This window comes from Alligator sinensis, unplaced genomic scaffold (assembly GCF_000455745.1).
Source record: "Alligator sinensis unplaced genomic scaffold, ASM45574v1 scaffold126_1, whole genome shotgun sequence".
Classification (NCBI taxonomy): Eukaryota; Metazoa; Chordata; order Crocodylia; family Alligatoridae; genus Alligator; species Alligator sinensis.
The window spans coordinates 6,070,542-6,091,422 of NW_005841842.1; the positions used below are offsets into that span (position 1 = coordinate 6,070,542).

Below are 20,881 nucleotides of genomic sequence, written 5' to 3' on the forward strand. Positions count from 1 at the left end.
GAACCATGCACACCCAAGTTTGTACTCTTCTTCCTAGCCCTATGTATCTCCCTCTCTTGGCTATAAAGGAGGCCTAACCTGACCCTTTGCTGGGAAGCAGGAGACAGAAAATCAAAACCTCTCTCACTGAAGGAGACCTACACCCTGGGGCTCCTAATCCCTGGGATAGTGTTCTAACCATTAGCCCATCGTACTACAAGGTGGTGTAGTTTTCACCTCCCTAATAATTTGGGACTTGCTTATGTGGGCAATTCTATTTCTCCACCCTAGTGCCCAGCCATAGCATATTTAGTTGGCTAACACAGGCAATGCTGAATTGCAAAACTGTATAGAAGCACCCCAAACTTATATGTACATAAATTGGGGCAATTTTTCACATATGCATGGCTACATATGCATCATATAGACATGTAGTGAAACAGAATTAAGTTCCAATTGTCCACCACTCCTAGTGTAGAGAGAAAGGAAATCTGCTGAATGTATGTGGGTAGCAATGTGACGGATGAGAGGGGCAGAGTTTATTTTGTGGTTTGCAGCATGCCTTAACAGCAGGAGCTGTGCTTAGGGGTGGAGAAGGGGAGTTGCCTACTGTTTGGTAGCTTACCTTTTCATTGTCTTGCCTTTGTGACATTCTGCCAGAATTTCTGTCAGCTCTAGCTGCTTCCCAGGGAGACTTTTTGTGCATTGCCTCTGTCTGCTTGGATTTCTATTGGAGTGAACACACTCATGTGCTAGAATATCTGAAGAAAGCAAATACAAAATGAACACGCACAGCTAAACCTGCTGGGCTATTCAAGACCTAGCTGCTCTTTTTTTCCAAACAATGTCTTGAAAAAAAATCTGTCCTATTACACCAAGAAAAGGTTTGACAACTTCACTTCTGCGGGCCTATTAATAAAATGCATTACAGCCCCCGTTCTGTGATTGATTCTTTGAGGGGCACAAGAATCCACCTAGCGAGTATCACTTGAAGGAATGGGTCTGAGGTGAGAAGCAGGAGGAGCAATTCTGCCTGGAAGCGTGAAATTAAGTGTCTTTCTCCATAAATGACAAATCGATGGATTTCAACCATGCGAAAGAAAAATTAGTTCTCAGAGGAAAAGCTAATCATCACTTCTACCCAACAGCACATCTCTTGCTATATGAAATATTTTGTTGACATGTCTACTCATGTGTCACAATATGCGGTTCTGAATACAAAATGAGACAGACATTTATCTGGTTTGTCTTCCAGATTAGCATAGTGTCTTGTCCTCAATGAAGAGGTTGTAATCCTAGCTGTAAATTAGTGGGGAAAAGGCAGATGTACTGATTTCCTTTATAAAGTGCATGAAATATAAAGATAACAATAAATAGAACAAAAGATGCCTTATACAAGAGTTGAACAAAACACTACTTTCTGCCTTTAGCAACAGCACTTCAACAGCATTAATGGCAGCTAATCTGCTACTGTTGTTATCTGTACCATTAAGTTAACAAATTTCACAGAAAAAAGTCTGTAAATTCTGTAAATTATTTTTGCTCTATCCTTCTTGCTCTTCATCCCCAAGTAGCTCCCACAGCATGGAGGAGAATACTGGCTGCCAGACGAGAGTAAGAGCATGCTCCTTATGGTATGAGAGCCTATCAGATATTTTCCCATTTGGAGCCTATACCAAGTGTAGAGCTCTAGAAGAATGAAGGATTCCTCACCAGACGTGATGTATATCCTTTTCCCTGCCTGCCACATCCTACTGCCAACTACAGCTGTGCATGCCACTTACACTTGAAACCCAACTTTGTGACTTGCTAATAACCTTGCATGGCTCATCAAGAGAGAAATCGCAGAATTATGGCCTTTTAATATGAACCATAATGCAGTATTTCTAGGTCATTCATTGTGTGCTTCATGTAGTGCATCCAAATGTTCTTTCTAGGCTATGATGCATACCCTTTCTGGTATCAGGGAAGAGGAGCTGTCTTTTGAGCAACACACATGGAATGAGCAGCTCTGTCTCTGAGGACAAGTCAGGAACCTTCTTCAACCATCCCTTACTGATTCGGTCTGGGGTGTTTATAGTCACATGAATCACAAGGTTCTGTCTTTTGGGTGTCCTCCCAAAATTCTGCCCTGGAAATTTATGATGTCAAATACAATTTCACTCAGCTTGGTATGATTCCCATGATCCCCACATTATGACTGTTCTGCAGCTGAATTTTTATATGTTCAAAAGTTTTGCATTTTTTTCCTATGGAAGATTTTCCCTCCTTGAATGAAACCTCTATTCATTGTTCCTATTTTGACTGTACTTGAGATTATGCACTTCTACAATAGACAAGCACCCCAGAATTTCTTTCTTGCTGAAAATGTGGACATATTGAAATTTGAGCACAGAAGCACATAGAGTCAGTAAACTTTGAAGACCCATTTAGGAGAAAACTGACATTGAAATCAAATATTACCCCTGTTATCCTATGATGTCTTTTGGGCTTAGTTTTATAAGTACTACACTATCAAACTTCTCACTTAAGAACTATTATTGTTAGGAGAAAAATAAGCCTTACTTTTTTAGTTAGAATGAATAATGCATAACAATGAACTGGACCCATTCTTGATCTCATTAAACTGTGAATGAATCAGTCATGCTTTGTCTTTCCAATCAAGAGAACAGTTGCATGTTGCCTGGAATCCTCCATCTGTGCTGAATGTGAAATGTGGTATTTTTCCTGAAGAAGTACAGTACAGCAAGCTGTGTTAAAGGATGTTGTTTATTTTCACTGGGCTCTTCAGGGGATTCCTAAAATATGCATTTGTCCGGTTCCAGTATTAATCTGAGCAAAAGCAATCTTTACAGCTTTCTTCTAAAAGTCTGCATGCAGTCTGTATTTTGCCTCCTTGAATGACATAGTACATACTTGGTATTTTTTAGCTCAATAAGGCTTAATTGAGAAAACTACAACAATTTATGTGAATGTGTCTATTCATAATTATGTCTTTCAAGCTCAAAGCTGAAGTTCAAGGGCTTTTAAGGCACAAAGAAAAGGGACAGCATGGTTACCAAGGGGAAGAGGCATTCACAGTTAAAGAATTATCCCTTCACACATCCTGTCCTGGACATTGTACAAAGCACTGTAATTTGGTTCTGTGAGGTGCATCATAGAGTCCAGAGGAGAGCCACGTGCATGATCAGAGGGCAAGAGAACAGGCCTTATGAAGAGAGGCTGAGAGCCATGGGACTTTTCAGCCTGGAAAAGTGCAGGCTCAGGGGGGACCTGGTGGCTGCCTATAAGTACATAAGGGGTGTACATCAGGATCTGGGGGAACATCTGTTCACTAGAGTGCCCCAAGGGATGACAAGGTCCAACAGACAAATTCTTCCAAGACTGTTTTAGGCTGGATATAAAGAAAAACGTCTTTACTGTCCGAGCTCCCAAGGCCTGGAATAAGCTTCCTCCAGAGGTGGTGCAAGCACCTACTCTGGACTCTTTTAAGAAACGCATATCTTGCTGGGATCCTTTGACCCTAGCTGACTTCCTGCCCCTGGGACAGGGGGCTGGACCCGATGATCTTCTAAGGTCCCTTTCAGCCCTAACATCTATGAAATTTATGAACTTAACCATTGCCTCTGGGCTTCCCCACATTGTGAGTGTTCATACATTTGGGGTAGATTGCTTGTGTTATCATAGGAGCCAAAACTTGGAAAGAAGTTTGTTCTCCTCACCCAGTGAAGTGTGAAAACAGTGGAGATGTGTCTATTTTTGAGGAGAAGTAGCAAGCTTACCTGACAGTACTGACTTAAGATGGGAGGGACCTTGTGCTATAATCATTTTGAACTATTAATACTGTGTAACACTAACCATTAATAAAACATGGTAGCAGAGAGGAAGTGTGAGTATTAAAGGGTGAGAAACCAAGTGGAAGAAAGCAAAACAAACTAGAAGTGTAAGACAAAGTACATATAAACTTTTAATGAATTAACTTTACAAAAGACAATGGCATCAAAACATTTGACACGTTTGTACAAAACTGGTCCTGCAGTGTGAGGACTGTCTCCAGAAAAGAATGCCAACAAGGTGCCCCCGACGTGTCACTGCCTATGAGATGCAACTGGTGAAACATCCAAACTGTGTATGGCGGAACAGAATCAAGTTATTTACAAATACTGTATATTGTAATATCAGGCTAGTGGATGCTATCAGGGAGGCTACCGCATTTTTCCAGAAAACACCATGCATCAGAAAATATTATGCACCCCTAGCTTTATTGCCTTATGATTTTTTTGTGTTGTTTATCACAACCGTTTTCTTTTAGTCCCTTCTGTATCAGTCCCTTCGTTTTCAGTCTCTTTCTCAATCCCTGATTCTTTTCTTCTTGCTTTGGAGCAACAACCCAAGTGGCAATATAGTCTTCCAGTCCTATAGCACACATCACAACTGTCCTGGAATATAAGAATACTGAGGTGTGTAATGATGGACCATGGGACTATTCTGCAGCCATATTAAAATAAGTGCCACATATCAGAAAATAACACGCATGTTCATGTTAAGGGCCAAAATGGAGTAAAAAAGTGCGTGATACTTTCCTGAAAATATGCTATAGTTGACACGTACAAATATTCTTCAGGATGTCACATTTCCTTGTGAAAGGGATCTTGTCATTTCAGTATGTACAAAATAGGTCTTCAGTTCTCCTTTGCCTTTTACATTTATTATTCCTCTGCAAGTGCTCATATACCCGAGTGTTTGCAAGATGTTGTTTGTCTCCTCTGTAACCTGAAACACAATACAGTGGTTTTGTTTATTCTTTTAAATAATGAGCCCAGATAGAGAAAAGAAAAATATTCTCTTAGCATTTAGCACAGAAAGTCAGTCCTGAGTGCTCATGATGTTGTCATGATGTTTGTAAGATATTGAAGAGGCTCCACTTTTAATCTTGAGCACCAGCTGACTCAGGGTCTCCATAACTGGACTTAAGTGCATAATGCTGTAAATATCAAAAATATTGTGACTAGGTTTGAAAACAAAGGCCCTACATATATATAAATGAGGGTAACTATTGCCTCAGCTAAAGGACAACACTCCACAGACATTTTTCAGACATTCAAGAGTTATCTGTCCTTTCAGCACAGCCTTGCTTCTATTGATTCCTATAAGTACTTTGGTTATATGAATGGTGTGACAGTAAGGTGTTAGCATCACTGGTCATGGCTTTACGACCTAGTGTGAACAGCTCCTATTCCTCACTCTGCATGTCACCCTCAATTGTGTGCTGCGCTTTGTCAGAGTACTTTAGGATTAACCCTCGTTGATTAAAGGCTGCTGGATAACCTGAACTGTGATGGGCTGCGTGCTTTTCTTTGCAGCATGAACAAATGTTTGCCAGCCACTAGTTTGAAACCAAAGTTATTCTCAATTTTTCCATAAGAAGATATTGTTGTTGTTGTTGATGTTTTTATTATTGTTATAGTGGGTAGGAGCTCTAGGTGTGGTTCAGCACCTCACTGTGCTACACAACATAGAAAAGGAAGAAAAAGGTGGTTCCTGGATGTTAAAATGGTTTCCAGCCAGCAAAACCTGGTAACTAACCCACTGCCTATAAAGGTCCCTGAATACATTGTTATTAATCTACAGGTCCCAGATGCTAACTTGATGCAAATGGCTTAGTGGCCGTGTCTACTTGAGATGCTACATCACTGCAGCAACAAGCTACAGCGATGCAGCTCATCACTATGGCAATGTAGCATTGGCAGGCATGAACTGTGACGCTGATGCTAGTGCACAGTAGCAATGAGCTACTGCGCAGTAGCTCCTTGGTGCTTCATAGAAGGGTCAGAAACAACCCATAGGCTGCTAGGGCTGTGCAGTAACATTGGTTACTGCACAATCAACTAGATTACTGTGCAGTAACCACTGTGCAACTGGGTGCATGTGTAGATGCCCGGTGAGCTGAATTCTGGGTGCATTTACACATGAAATTAATATAAAGCAATAAGCTCGAGTACATATTGCACCAGAGTTTATTGCTCCTGGGCACTGTATTTACATGTGTGCCCAGGACTGTAGTACATTGAGCTGGGATGGCCAGGGAGCACTAGGGTGGCCCACTGCAGCACTTCTGGTTTCTCCGAACCCCTGTGGCCTGGGGCAAAGCAGCCTGCACAGTCTAGTCTCCATGGCTCAGGGGCATAACAGGCTGTGCGGGGCTGTGTGGGGCCTGCCTCCCTGTCCTGTGGGACCTGCAGGAAAGGTGGCAATGTGGTGGGAGGGGCGGAGGGATGCCCCAGATGCAGCGGGAGAAGCGGCGGCCGGGGCCACTCAATTAACTGGTTTATTTTGTTATCCAGCATCCCACATTCCCGGGGGGATGCTGGATAACAGCTTTTACTGTACTAATGTAAGGTGGCGTTTATTAGTTTACTGTGACCTAATAGGGCCACATATGTAGATGCAGAGACTTTACTGTGGAGCTAATTAGGCAGCTCTGCAGGAAATGTCTCATATAGATGTGCCCTCTGGCCGCGTCCAGATGTGCAGGGGCACGCACCTGCAGCAGCACAAACAATGGTACAAATTTGTGTCACTACTTTGTGCTGCAGTGCATGCCCCTGTGGACATGTTTTGCTGTGGGACACAATGTCCCACTTTAGGCAAACAGCCTTGCCCAGCTCCTCCTGGCTCCCAGTTTGCTGGAGCAGCCAGGGCACAAATGAAGGAATGGAGAAACTCCTGCTAGCAGCCAGAGCATCTCCCTGGACGGCCAAGCCTCTGTTTGTTCCAGAACATGCTATTGTAGCGTGTGCTGTGTCACTTTTTTTCTAGGGTTGTTTTTTTGCTACCAGGAAACTGGTAGCAAGTTTTGCCCCTGCACTGCAAATTGGAGCATGTGGCATACTTTAATGTTTCCTGCGTGTGGTTTTTGGAACCACAAAGTGCACATGTCTGCATGTGGGGACACAGCCTCTGTGTACAATAAAACACATTTAACTTTCTTTCCCTTTTTTGGAACACTGGGCATCAGAAGTGCCCTGCAGAGACAGTGCTGCTTCTACCTGATCATTTTTTTAAATTCATGAAATCCAAATGTGTGCTTTCTTTGTGACAGCATCTCTTGTTGGACAGCATTCAAAGCTCTTCACAATTTTCTCCACTGTGTTTTCCTCCTTTGTTGAGGCAGAATTTGATTCCCTTGGGAAAGGTTAGAATGGAAGTAGCAAATAGTCCTGCTCTTTTGCTTTACTGAAATGCCTTTGAATTAGAGTGACCATATGTCCTGGGCTGGCTGGGATAGTCCTGGATTTTGGAGGCTGGTCCCAGCTAGCCAGTAAAAATTGAAATGAGCATCCCAAGCACAGGGCACAGAGGCAGAGCAGCAGGAGCTGTGAAATAGGAAGCCTTTGCAGAGAGCAAAATTGCCCTAAAATAGGTTAGCTTGATTAGTGGAATGACCATTAACACTAATTGCTACCTCAAAGGTGATTATTAATAACTGTGAAGTAAAGAACACTGGGCACATCTACACATGCACATTTACTGTGCAGTAACTGGAATTACTGCACAGTACAGATGTGCATCTACACATACATGCCAGTACTGCACTGTAAATATGGTGACTTATGCTGATTTGAGCGTAAGTTTGATGCCTGCATCATGCAGGCATCAAATTTACAACCGATTAGTTACTGCACACGTGTAGATGCATGTATAGATGCCTCAATGTACAGTAACACAGCATTATTGTGCTTTAATGCCTGCATGAGTAGACATGCCCACTGGGTCATTAGTGGGCCATTGACTCCATGTAGCCGACAAAGGTGGGGGGGTCAGTGTCCCAAATTTCACATTGTTTCATATGGTCACCCTATTTTGAATCCTGATTCTTCTGCAAGGTGCATAAGCAGCTGCTTTTCTACTCTCTAATGTGAGTTGGTGGGGATATTCTTTCATTGATTCTCTTATTCGATAAACTTGCTGGCCATGCTTCCAAAACTGAAGGAACAAGTTTAAACAGTAACACGAAAAAAAGAGATACCTGTATCTTATCTAGAATGCCTGTGCTGTCCATCCTGCTAGCCACATTTACTGTGTTACCCCAAATGTCGTACTGTGGTTTTTGAGCTCCAATGACTCCAGCTATTACAGGTCCATGGTTAATGCCTGAAAAGTAGCACACATTTTTCATTAATATAAAAGCTGCTCCAAGTAAGCAACAAGTAGTGCAGTTGGCCAAATAACCAGTAAATGGCACGCCAGTATGTATTATATTTGAATATAAATTCCATCTGTTAGTCCATTTCATTATATTTCACAGAAAGCCTCTTAGGTCTATTTTTTCCACAAGTTTCTTAATAAGTCACTACTGCCATCATTACACATTGTGAGAAAGGCATTTTAGAGAGACCATCTATTTTTGATTAAACAGGTGTACCAGAATTTCCTACTATTCCTAATTTTAATTAACGGGATTCCCCTTCTCTCTAAATAAATGCTGACTGAATCAAGCTGTATTTACAGTTCGCTCTGCTTTTGAAATATGAAGTAGACTACTATGCTCTTGGATGCTTTCAATCTTTTCAGTGGGTGCTCTTTTACTTATAGGATTGACCTAGACTGTTTAGATTAATCCATAAATCTACACGATTCCACTCATATCTTCAGTGTGTTGTAACAGAATGTTAGGAGACTCTCTTGAGAGCTGAATAAGATAATACAGAGCCTCCCCAAGACACCTTGGGCATCTCAATCCTGCAGTAATTCTGGGATCCTGAGGTCACTGAGAATGGGGGAAGGAGACTTTGATAATAGGGAAAGCAGCAGGAAGAGAAAGAGTGCATTTTCAATAACTAAAGAGCAACTCACAAAGATAGTCTTATGGACCCAGAGGAACAAACTTCCACCTTCACTTTCCTTCGTGCAAAAATGAAGTTTATTTTCTACCTATGAGGACTTTTTACCATCTTTAATTTTCCCTGAGCCTGAGGAAGGGCATGTGTGCCCAAAAGCTTGCAGAAGAAGATACTTTTTTTGATCTCTTAGTTGGTCTAATAAAAAGTATCATCTCTGAACCAAGAGTTCTAGAGTTTTGCATTTCTTCTTATCATAATGACTACATTTCATTACAATATAAGAGCCAGTTCCTGTCCAGAGGGGGGAAACTACTATGGATCAAGGGCAGTTTGTAATGCAACAAATATACTCCAGACTATGGATTATATAATTAAAAAGAATAAACCAAACTAAACTCCAAGCATGAGTTTGGTACCTCAGTAATGAATCAGGTTTTTGTTATATACAGCCCCTATCTTAACATATACATTAGAACCTTGAAGAAAAGCACCCCACATTTGTAAAAGCATCATGCAACAAAAATGGCAGTGTGACAGTAATGTAGGTAAGCTCATCTAGCCTGGAAGTGGTCAAAACGTAGTGGCACAGGCTATAAACCTGCCTGTGGCACAGGCTATAAACCTGTGGTGGCACAGGCTATAAACCAGGCTATAAACCTGCCAGAGTTTCTGAAGGAAGATGCTGTTGCCATATAACCTAGGCAATAGCAAAAATCCCATACGATAGGAGGCAAGTTCCATAAAGCTCAACTTTGCAGCACCTAACCATTACGTGCCCTGCTGCCTAAGGGAATTCATGTCCCTGACTCAGATGCCTGGCTCCCTATACATTGCGTAGGGAAAACGAGGCAGCTCGAATGGGATCCACAAAAGCCAGCATCTTGTGAGGCCTCAGCTAACGGGCGACTGGTAGGGGAGACAAGGGGGGGCACATGCCCCCACCCCCGAGAGGGCCATCCCCACTGCCAATGGCTTCTGTGGGTGTTTGCCAGCTCCATCCCCACTGGCATCTGCGGGTGTCCCCCCAGACTCAAGAGGCACCAGTCGCCCATGCCTAAGCTGAAGGCCTAAGGGTCAAGCCCCTCTCTGTGCATGGCATTCAATGCCTAATTGCATATCTGGAAGACTGAGATTCCGATTCAAACCCCTTCTCTAGCTGGGTGCACTTGAACCCACATCTCTTACTTCTAAGGAAATCCTGTAGTTTGGAGTGGTGTGCTCTTTATCTTTGCTCTTCATGTTATTCCACTGTGTAATAATACTTAAATATTTGTTGGAGCAGGGGCTGGGATACAGGTGTTCCATTTTTAGACAAATACCCTGACATTGAGTTATACTGTCACTCAGTATCTCATCTTCTTCCTTTTGCCCAAGGCCAGTTAGTTATTCCATAGAAAGTGAAACAGATTTAATAGGAAGGATGGAAAACAGCCCTCCCCAGAGTATCCTATTGCTCTGTAATTAGGATGCACCTTTGTGAGATGGACACTGTGAGTTTGAATCGTCTGGAGACCTAACAGGAACTGAACCCAGGTCTCCCCTATCCTGGAAGAGTGCTCTAGCCACTCCTCCTCCATTCTGAAAGAAAGCCATGGCCTCTGCATTCTGCATGGATCCTGATTTCCTCGAGGTGCCTTGAACAAGATGAGGGAACCTGGAGCTTGGAGGCTAGTGTTTGGATATGTATAAACATGTCCCAAAAGAGTTCTGAAGGCACCTGGGGAACTCATGTCTAAAACTGAAGCACAGCATGTGGGCATTTCCAAGCTTGATAGCAGCTCATTAGGGTTCTTCAGGATCATAATTTTGGCCCTGAGGACTAACATCAGAGTCGGGTTTGACTTAAGCACCTAAATCCTTTTGTGGACCTAGCCCTTAGGAAATGTACATGCCCACAGGGTTAGGTGTCAGGCTCGTCAAATGGAGGCTCGAGGATCTCAGTGTTGGACTTTATTGGTGGAAATGGAAGTCAAGTGCCTAAATCCCTTTATGGATTTGTGTTCTGTTCCTTTGCTTCTGAGTATATTCCTTTAACAATTTTCTGAGAAGCTTTGCTAGATTGACGTCAAAAGGCAAAACCCCCTGTATCAGGCATAATAGCCAAAGCAGACCCACTCCCTTGTTTTTTATTACTTCAGGTCTGCCAGATGTAATCCCTTGGAGACATGATTTACGGAGAAGGTAACTGACACCTCTGAAACTGAAAACACCTAAATACTTTAGACGAAGGGCAGGCAAAGTCTGGCCTGTGGGCTGGATCAGGCCTGTGGCAGCTCTGCCCTGGCTCCGGACCACGCTGTCACCCACCTGCAAGATCCCAGCCCTGGCTGCAGAGCAGCTTCCCGCTCAGCCACGTGCCCTGCCAGTGCTGCTGGGCTGGTCTCCATGCCTGTGGCAGCTCTGCCCTGGCTCCGGACCACGCTGTCACCCACCTGCAAGATCCCAGCCCTGGCTGCAGAGCAGCTTCCCGCTCAGCCACGTGCCCTGCCAGTGCTGCTGGGCTGGTCTCCATTGAAACCCAGACCCTGTGCTGTCAGGCACTGTCACTGCTGGGGTCTCCATGGAAACCAGCTGCAGCGACACAAGCACGGACTGCTGTTAACATTAGCACAAAACAGCTAGAGGGGGAATGTCAGGATCCGGTTCTGACCCCCTAAACCTGGGACCAAGGATGAGCTCAGCCCTCCACTAGGCCAAAGATGAATGACAAGGCAAGGGGTCCCACTAGGCAAAGGCCTTCCACCACTGGCCCCTGATTGCCCTGGGGCTTCCAGCCCCAGATTGGGTCCTCCCACCTATGTAAGTCTTCCTGTTTCCTGGGGGACCCGTCTGGACAAAAAGGCTCCTGTTGCTCTTGCACTGCCCTGTTGTTTCCTTGCCTCTGGGTCCTGCTTCTAGATCTGATCACTCATTGCTGACCCTGCTTGGACTCTGACCTCTGCCTCTGCTTCACATCTTGGGTTGTTGAAATGTGGCTCTCACAGGTATCTAACCTGGCTTGCTCCCTGACCTTGCTCTGCATTTTGGCCCTGGCTTGGTTTCTGACCCCCTGACGTTGACCCTGGCCACCCTTGGGATCTTTGGCTAAGGGTTTGTATGAATTCACCAGTCAGATTGCCTAAACCTAGATGTGAGATAGGGAAGCTCAAAATCCAAAACAGCCTACCTTGCTCTCATGTTCGTGTGCATCATCACTGCAAGAGCTTTGCTATGATACACACAGAAAAAGCACAAAACCAATATTTCAGCCAAATTCTGTGCCTGCTGAAGGTGACTCTGTGCCACCTGTGATGAGTTTTGTGAGTTTTTTTAACTTTTTCACACCATTGCCATCCCCACTTAAGCAAAGAGGTGTAACTTTTATGGACTATAAAGCACACAGTGTAGGAGTCACCAGGAAACACCACTTTTCTTTTTTCCAAAAGAAAAACTTTGTCCTGTCATTTCACCCCCAGTTAAATCTGCTTTGCTGTAATCAGGCTGCAGGTTTAATGCTCATGAGCTGTTTTTCATCACACACAGCTCCACTGCCTTAATTCTGTTGTTTGAACTGAGCCATTAATGGTACTGGTGGTTTCCACTTCATACAGAAACCTCGTAATTCTCCATCTTTTGATCAACTCATTATTATCTTACTTAAGGGAGGAGAGATGGAGAAACTTCATTACTGTATCATTATTCATTTTAGCTGTGGCGTATGATATAAAGAATATTAGTGAAGGATGTTTTAGGCATACATCAATACAACACGCTGAGCTAATGGCAAACTTTCGCCATTGGGTGGCACTGTGAACTAAACATGAGAGCAGAAGCAGTAGGAAGAATAAATAAGAACTGCACAGCAAGAAAAAGACTAGAAAGGTGGCTAACTTCTGTCTAATTAGAAACCAGATACTTCAGACATCTTCACAGGATAGATTTATAGGTTTCCAATATTCATACACTGCTTACATTTCACACTTTTTGAATTACATGTTGCATTAAAAATTATTGAGCCTTATTGCAAGGAAATTAAAACCTTGGAACACATGGGACTCTGCCAACAGGAACTCATTTTTTTGTGTTTATCTGGTTCACTGATGATCACACTGAATTTTTAGAATGTGTCATGATACATTCAGAGAAGGAGATAGAAACTGATGTATAAGTGATATTCTAAAACAGAACTGACTTACAGATTTTAACACTTGAGGTGCCAAATTGCTAATGTGTAATCAGGAGAAGTGGACAATATATCACCAGTTCTGCCTCGGCTGCAAATGTCTGTGACCCTCTGTAAGCAAGGCCCAGTGTTTTTGAAATGAAAGGATCAGAAGTTTCTTTTTTTCTGGTACGTTGGATTTAAAGCCAGAGAATTAGATATGTACATATTTTAGAAAAAACAGATTAGAGCACTACTGGTCTTTGTATTAGTTTTAAAAAATGCCAGGAAAGGATTAAATGAGTGGTTACCACTGTATTAGGAAATAGGACTCTGTTCCTGCACACTGGGCAAAGAGTGGGATTTTTATGCATTTGTCTTTGGATTTTTTGCATTGACTTTCAGAGACTTTTCCTCGCTTAGTTATGTGCTTTTTGAAAATTCCCCTCAAATTTTCTTTTTGCCTCTTCTGCCACTGTAGTTTTGAATAGTTTTAAATATTTACAAATATTTAGAAAAAAAGAGCATAGGTTTATCATAAAAACAATGCAGGCACATAGGCAATTATTTTTCAAAACAGCTTCTACTTGTGAATCCCTTAGTTTTTGGATGCAAACTTGAGAGAAACAGCTTCAGCTGTAGGTCACATCACTGGCAATACCACTGATTCTCCCTTCACACTGGGAAAAGCTGCTTCTTTACTTTTAGCTAGGTATTACCAGTATTTTGATGTATTAATATTTCAAAATGACTTCTCCCTTACTGAATTTTCTTATAAATACCTTGTGCTACATACCTACTCGTAACTTGAAGTCATTGAATGAATGCTTGTTTATGACATCCAGCTTTGCCACTAAGGCAAATGCAAACTCCACCATAGTTCCAATGTGCAGGTACTGTCGTTCTGGCTCCTAAATTTAAACAAGCATACAAACAAGAAGTCACATAACTAGAATCATCAAAGCATTTTCTTTAATCTCAGTCAATAGAGATATAAATACATGAAAAACAGAATAAACAGAATGAACAAAATGCTAAGCTCTTCAATATATAGTCATACAATAGAAACAATTATGCTATGGTAGGTAGTACTTGCTGGTAGAAACAGTCTGGTTTTACTTATGTGATAAGGCATAATATGTCCAGGGTAGGCTGGTGTGTGTGCAAATGAAATCCTCTCCTATGTAGATATTTATAAACTATATTAAAGTATATTAAGCCAGATGTACAACATCTTTGAGTTTGATAATCTTTATCTTTATCTTTATCTTCTATTTTATGAGTATAACTGGTTTTAGTAAATCCAGTATATACAGGTAAAACACTTGTTAATGAACGGTGTGCCTGTTAGAGATTCCAGGTCATCACACTGAGATAATGAGCTACCCCATTTGGATTCCCTTCCTGGTCCTCCAATTATGTCTTTCCATCTGCTCCTGGGTGAGTGTGGGGCACTTTAATTATAGTGGTCCTTGGGAGCCACTCTAATTAAAGCACCTGCAGCATCCTGTGTATTCAGGGTCCCATACTTCAAAATGGTGCCGGGGATGCTTTAACTAAAGTTTGTTCAACAAGCTTTAAAGCGCTCCCACTGCCATTTTTAAGTACCAGGACACTTAACACACAAGATGCTGAGCGTGCAGGCTAATTAGCACACTCCATCAGACTTGATTAACTAAGGCTGCTCTGACATGTGCTAATTAGCATGCATTGGAGCAGGCATTGGGCACATGTATAGGTGCCCCAAGTTTCTAGATTCAGTCATCTACTGGGCATTATCGGCACTTAGACACCTGGAGGAATTCTATTCTTGGACATGAAAACTATTCCTGCATGTGTGAACTAATAGATATGGATTCTGACTGCAGAATAAATTGGTGTGAGAGAGTATGTGTTTACTCCCTTCTTTTCACCAAGTAACAGGGTAGCTGGGGCACTTGCCTAAGAGGCTAGAGGACCTGGGTTCTAGGTCAACCTGCCTCAGAGAGCATTTAAACCTAGGTACCTTTGACTTCCTAACACAACACTTTAACTATCACGTCACTGGTCAGCCATTACCCAGTTTTTTTTCCAGTGGTTCTTTTGCAGTTGGACCCCGGGTAGCCATCAGAAGGGTATTTGGTAGCTAAAAGTAAGAAATCAAACCAGGGCTATATGGCTCAGTGCTGTGGCTACTGGCCTGAAAGGGAGGGGTCTCTGGCTTCTAGCCTAGATCCTTGCTCCCAGTGGGACAAAAGCTTCCTCCTGTACCTCCATCCTTTTTTCAATGATTATGTTAGTGGCTTAGCTTCAAAAGCACTGAAGAAAGCAATGAATAATGGTTGAAATGGGGTGTGGTGGTTGGAAAGTGAGGCTGGAGATAAGAAGTCCAGTTCTCCTCTGGGTGAGGGAAGACTAGTACTCTAGTCTCTGCCCTATGGGCACACTCAGGACCTTTCCTCACTCCTATGGGTAAGTCTGGTAGTCATAGATTGTGGCTGACTCTATTTTTTAGGTGTTCAAAGCTGCTACACATCCATTAGGAGCACACACATAAAATATGGTATACATGCTCAGCCTACACAACTATATATTTGGCCATGAGTGCAAGGCTACTCGTCAAGAATACTTGTCACCCCCAGCACAGTACTGGCTGCCTCTCTTGCTGGGGCTCTGTGCTATGCCTGCACAGCAGGGGCAGTGAAGGCAGCAAGCTCCAGCACGGGGCTTCCCGCACTGTGAGTGTGGGAACTGCAAGTGTGCAGCATGTGGCGTGGAGCCCCGGTGTTAGAGACAGCCAGGAAAGCTGTGCTCCGCCCCTCTCCCCCCGATGCAGTCCTGGCCAGAGCCATGCCCCACTGGACACCTGTGTCAGGCATGAGCACACTGAGCTCCCCACCTGCGGCTCCTGCCAGCAGTGGGGGCTGCACGCCATGGGGGGGAGTGTGTGTGTGGGGGGTCCCTACACCCCTCCCCTCCCTCCCACACTCACACCCTACCTCCACAACCCCCATCAACATAGACATATACCCCAACATACTCTATGCCCCCGCACATACAGCCACACCCTCTCACAACCCCCCCACATTCCCACACCCAATACACACACACACCACCATACACACCCCACCACCCTCAGCCACACCCCACCATACATGCACAATATAAGAGGAAGATTTTGTTTGTGAGTTATTATGCAATCCGTTCTATATACAGTACACAATCACAAGTCATGACAAATATTTTTTGCAATAAAATTAAAATATATTACAGTAGGTGTTTGACTTCTAGTGTAAGATTTGTTTTTTTTCTGGTTCTAAGATGGCAACCCCCCTTCCCAAAAGGAGTATTTGTGGGGGGTAGGAGGGGTTAGCAAGGGGAGGGACTTCTGGTAGCAAAGATCAAGGTTTGGGGGTAGGACTTCCAGTCCCAATGTGGAGACCAGGGGGTGGGGCAACTGTCAAGGGGCAGGGTTACCTATGTGGCCCCTGACAGCTCACCAAAATTTGTTAAGAGACCCTCCACCTAAAATAATTGCCTGCCCCTGGCATAGAAAGTGGCAGTACTGGCTTTTCACTCCAGTAACACAAACCCAACCTTGTAGGAATCGTATTTGGCTGGGAAAATAGATGAGTCTCCATGTGCATTTTTTCTTTCACATTTGTGATTAGCCTGCCAACGCAGAAGCAGGCCAATCAATGCTGATTCTGATGGTGATCTGAAATGGACATTTCTTCAGTACCAAATAGACTGAAGCTGTGTGCACACATTCAAATAGTCTGGGAGAATTCTCCCAAGTTTGTTCTCCTGGTGGAAAAACTTACCCAGAGCTGCAAGTACAGACATTTGAATGCTGTGGCCCTGAAGAGTAGAGAACTTGCAGTGCTGACACTGTGCAGGTGGGGGTGGGGAAGAGGGGGTAGGGGAGGAGAGGAGGGGGCTATGTATAAATATCAGCTTGCTCTGCAGGCTCTCTTAGTCTGTCTGATGACAGATGGCAGCAGTGAATAGGGTAGCCCTGATCGGCTGACCTAGACTGCCTATGGTCAACTTGTGTTTCTCTGCAGCACAGTGTGGGGATTGTGAAGGGGGCATGTTTTGCTCCCTGCTGGAGCAGCAGAGTCTGGTAAGTGGCTGTCTCTTTAGTATAAACAAGTACTAAATGTCAGTGCGGTAACCGGAGTTACTACGCAGTAACGCTGAGGAACAGCTCTTTTGTGATGCTGACTGTGCAATAGCTTGTGACTACTGTGCAGTAACATTGCATCACACTTCCTACCACGCGACGCTACTGAGCAATAGTCATGGGCTACTGCACAGTCAGCATTTTGTATAGACTTAGCCAGTGATAAGGGTCAGATGATGCATCTTACAAAAGCAGATGTATTAATGATATTTAGGGACTTGAACAAGGTGGAATAGGCTCACACATAGACACTTGAGCCAAATCAGTTAAGTCTGATAGTGCATTCAACCAGGTTTATCTCAAACTGGTTTCAGCCATTTTGAAACTAGTTTTCCGTTCTGTCACAGGTTTAAACCAGTTTCTGATCACTTAAACTGGTTTATGTGTAATGTGTGTCCCTAGCCAAGATGGAATAGGATCTAGGCCTTACTGTTCAGTGACAAGCAGCATCAATGTTCAAGACCAACCGAATGGAATGCAATTTTTTTGAAATGATATGGCTCTCATTAATGCTGGTGTCAGCAGCTTATGTGAATGTTGTGAATCCTGATGTTCAATAGTACCAGCAGGAGAATCATGCCTATGGTATTTGTATGAATAGGGACTGTGAAGCACCCATTAGTTCTGGAAAAGAGGTAGTGAACTAAACTGAAAATCTGTTGAGACAGCAAGTGCAGCCTACTGTAGCTAAATTTTGTCATACACTCTATACAGTACTGTTAATTAACAGGGTACTGGACTTCCTTTGGACTGGGTTTCCCTTCTGGCTACCTTTATATTTATTTATCATGTTAATATTTGTCCTGAAACTGCATACATTTTTATGTGGTGGAATGATTTACAATACTTACCTGGCCACACAATTTTGAAAAAGATGTGGGAAAATATGAAATCTTAATTTTTTCATACATATAAAGTTTGTTTTCTTTTACTGTGGCTGCTAAAGTACTCATTCTGTTTGTAATTCACATTCAGGTACTGGTCACAAGGAAGCAGTGGCAATATGGAGCTCAGTGTAGGCCAACAGCCCTTGACCCCGGGCAGACTTTGCAACTTGGGCTGAAACCCTGAGCTGGCCTGGCTCTGCTGTTCTCAGGACCTGATCAAACTATTTTAAACCTAGTCTGAGTTTTGAGTATATCTTATACACTGTGATCAGTCACACCTTTGACTACAGTGTGAAGCAATTCAGAGATATTTGCTGTGCAGTTACAGTGCATTTCAATCTCAACTTCAGCTATCATTATCCAGGCCACCAATCACTATGGTTGGTCTAGGATAGTGATCATTCAAGTTCATAGACACACAGACAATAGAATTAGTTATAACCTGTCGAAGTCACTTTGTCCCTTCTCAGGTATGCAGAAAGAAATTCCAGAATCTCAATGGGTGCGTCTACATGAGTGCTTTAGTGCACAATAGCTGATTTTACTGCACATGAAGCATCACTTAAAAACCATGGACATTCATTACTGCACATTAAGGCAATTTAATGCTCATTTGTTTAGTACCTCAAATTGGAAGTACTAAATTTAATGTGCATTAGGAAAAGTGCATCAATGCACGTGTTGATGTGTCCAGTGGTAATTAAGAATTAGACCCACATGGATGCTCGAGTAGTTAAGTGCCAAAATGCCATTTTAGGCATTTCAAATCCTGCTCAGCCTGTCTTATCTTGTAGGTGCCCAAATCTGCAGGAATTTCCAAAATTAATATTCCCCATATGTCCAAAGTTCTGCTTCAGGTTAAACCTAGAAGTGTCTTCCCAGGTTTTGTTGGCTTTGGCAAACCAGGTACTCCTTCACCTGTCTCACCTGCTAAAACACGCATGCAGTCTCAGAGTACACATTCTGGAGTTAACTGAGAAAAACTGAGGAGAGGCTGGGCTTCCCTCCTAATAGCTCAGTGTTTTTAACACTCATGAAAGCTGTAGTAAGTCTATGGTAGACCATCCTCTACCTGCAGGAACTTCGATCCACATTTCCCAAGACAGTGACCCAAACATCAGAATACCCCATATTCTAAGGTAGCAAGGAGGAGTTTTCACACACCCCTGACCCGAGATACTCTAATTTAAATACTGAATCCCTCCAAGTGGAAGAATTTCAACAGGAGCAAATGATGCCCAAAGGAATACTATAACCTGGGTGGTCAGGAGACTCTTGAGAGATGGGTATTCAAATTCTCTCAGGCAGTGGAGTGGTTTGAGCATGGGTCTCTTACATCCTGGGTTAGTGTGCTAACCACTGAGCTTTCAGTGAAGATGGGGCACAACCACTGGTGCCACCTTCCTAGACTATCTTTTGGAAGAAAGGATTCTTCAACAAGGGCAGATCTAGGATTGTGAAAAGGGAGGTATGTCCCATGTTGCACTCTGATGACCAGGAGGAGGCAGCCTACCAAAGGAGTGCCAAGTGCCTCACCCCGGGCCTGAGCAGAGACCCAGGCTCAGGCTCCCTGCTGAGGAAGAGGGCAGCAGCCCCTTCCCAGACCTGCAATGAGAGGTTGGGGAGACCCCAGTTCTCTCCTGCTGCCCCTTCCCCACAGTCACGCAGGGAGCCATGCCAACACCATCACTTCCCCTACCCGCTCACCACCCCAATGAGAAGCCAGGTGCCTCCTTCCTAAACCTAAGGCAGGAATTGAAGGAGGGTGTGAGCACACCACTACATTCCTCCTGGATTTACTTCTGTTCTTCAGTCCTTCAAAGAAAGTGGTAGGTGCCTAACTGAAGAAAAGCTTCACAGCTAAGAATCCAGAAAGTTGTAAGATGCCTGTCTCTGTCCTAGTCAGCTCCTTAGGTGACCAAAATACTTCCCCCTCATTCCTAGCAACATTAGGTAGCTCTTAAGCAGTTAGCTTGCTTCTGAGGATCCTTTCCTGGAAAACTTAACTCTCTCTCTGCAGTATATGGGGAGCTTAAATGCTTAAACTGGGGCTGAGGCAGTAGAGTGGCTGGGTTAGATGTTCAAAAAGCAGGGTAAATTTGCACCTTAGAGACTTATTGAGTTAGATGTTCAGAAGGCAGGGTAAATTTGCACCTTAGAGACTTATTAAATCTGAGATGCATAGCATAAACTTTCATAAGATGTGACAGATGAAGTAAGATGAAGTAAGATTTAGTTAGTCTATCAGGTTCAAATTTACCCTACTTTCTTTCTGACTTCAGACTATCATGGCTACTGACCTCTCTCTGAGTTGGACATTGCAATATTAAGAATAAAGAGAACAAAGAGCAACAATCAATTATATCAATGTGAAAGAAAAAGTGGGACTTACCACTAGGAAATGTGTTATAAACATTTTGTGTAACTGCTCCTATGTTAATGTAAGTGGAGCTACATTTCTGCAATTTCACACTTGTTTTATACAGATTTAAAGTTTAGTGGTTTAGGTACATGAACACTACCATATGAGTGAGCAAACAAAACATTTAAACTGAACTGATGCCACCAATGGACAAATACATGAGAATTGATATACTTAAAAATGGTATAATTGGTCATTTGTCCACACCTTGAGTCTTACAATACCATAGTATCTACGAAGAGATGGGCCTAAGTGCTCAAAGTCTAGCACCTTTGATTTTGTGTGGACTCTTACATTTCAAAATATACACCAAGTCATTTGTAACTAAATATACTTGAGTTACCATGGACAAGGGCCATCAATAGTGTATTACACAGTCTGATAACGAACACTACTTTTCAAAAAGGTGCAAGATAAAGTCCTGAGAGGCTGAATAACTTGCCC

At 43.1% G+C, this 20,881-nt stretch overlaps 1 protein-coding gene across 1 annotated transcript in view; it reads right to left on the bottom strand.

Moving 5' to 3' along the window:
* Positions 1–4,015: 4,015 nt before the first annotated feature.
* Positions 4,016–20,881, bottom strand: part of ADCY2 (adenylate cyclase 2) — a 202,162-nt gene continuing 185,296 nt past the window's right edge. Inside the window, 3 exon segments of the mRNA XM_006015699.2 lie at positions 4,016–4,752; positions 8,009–8,133; positions 13,760–13,874. Coding sequence (XP_006015761.1) covers positions 4,600–4,752; positions 8,009–8,133; positions 13,760–13,874 — 393 coding nt within the window. The 3' untranslated portion in view covers positions 4,016–4,599.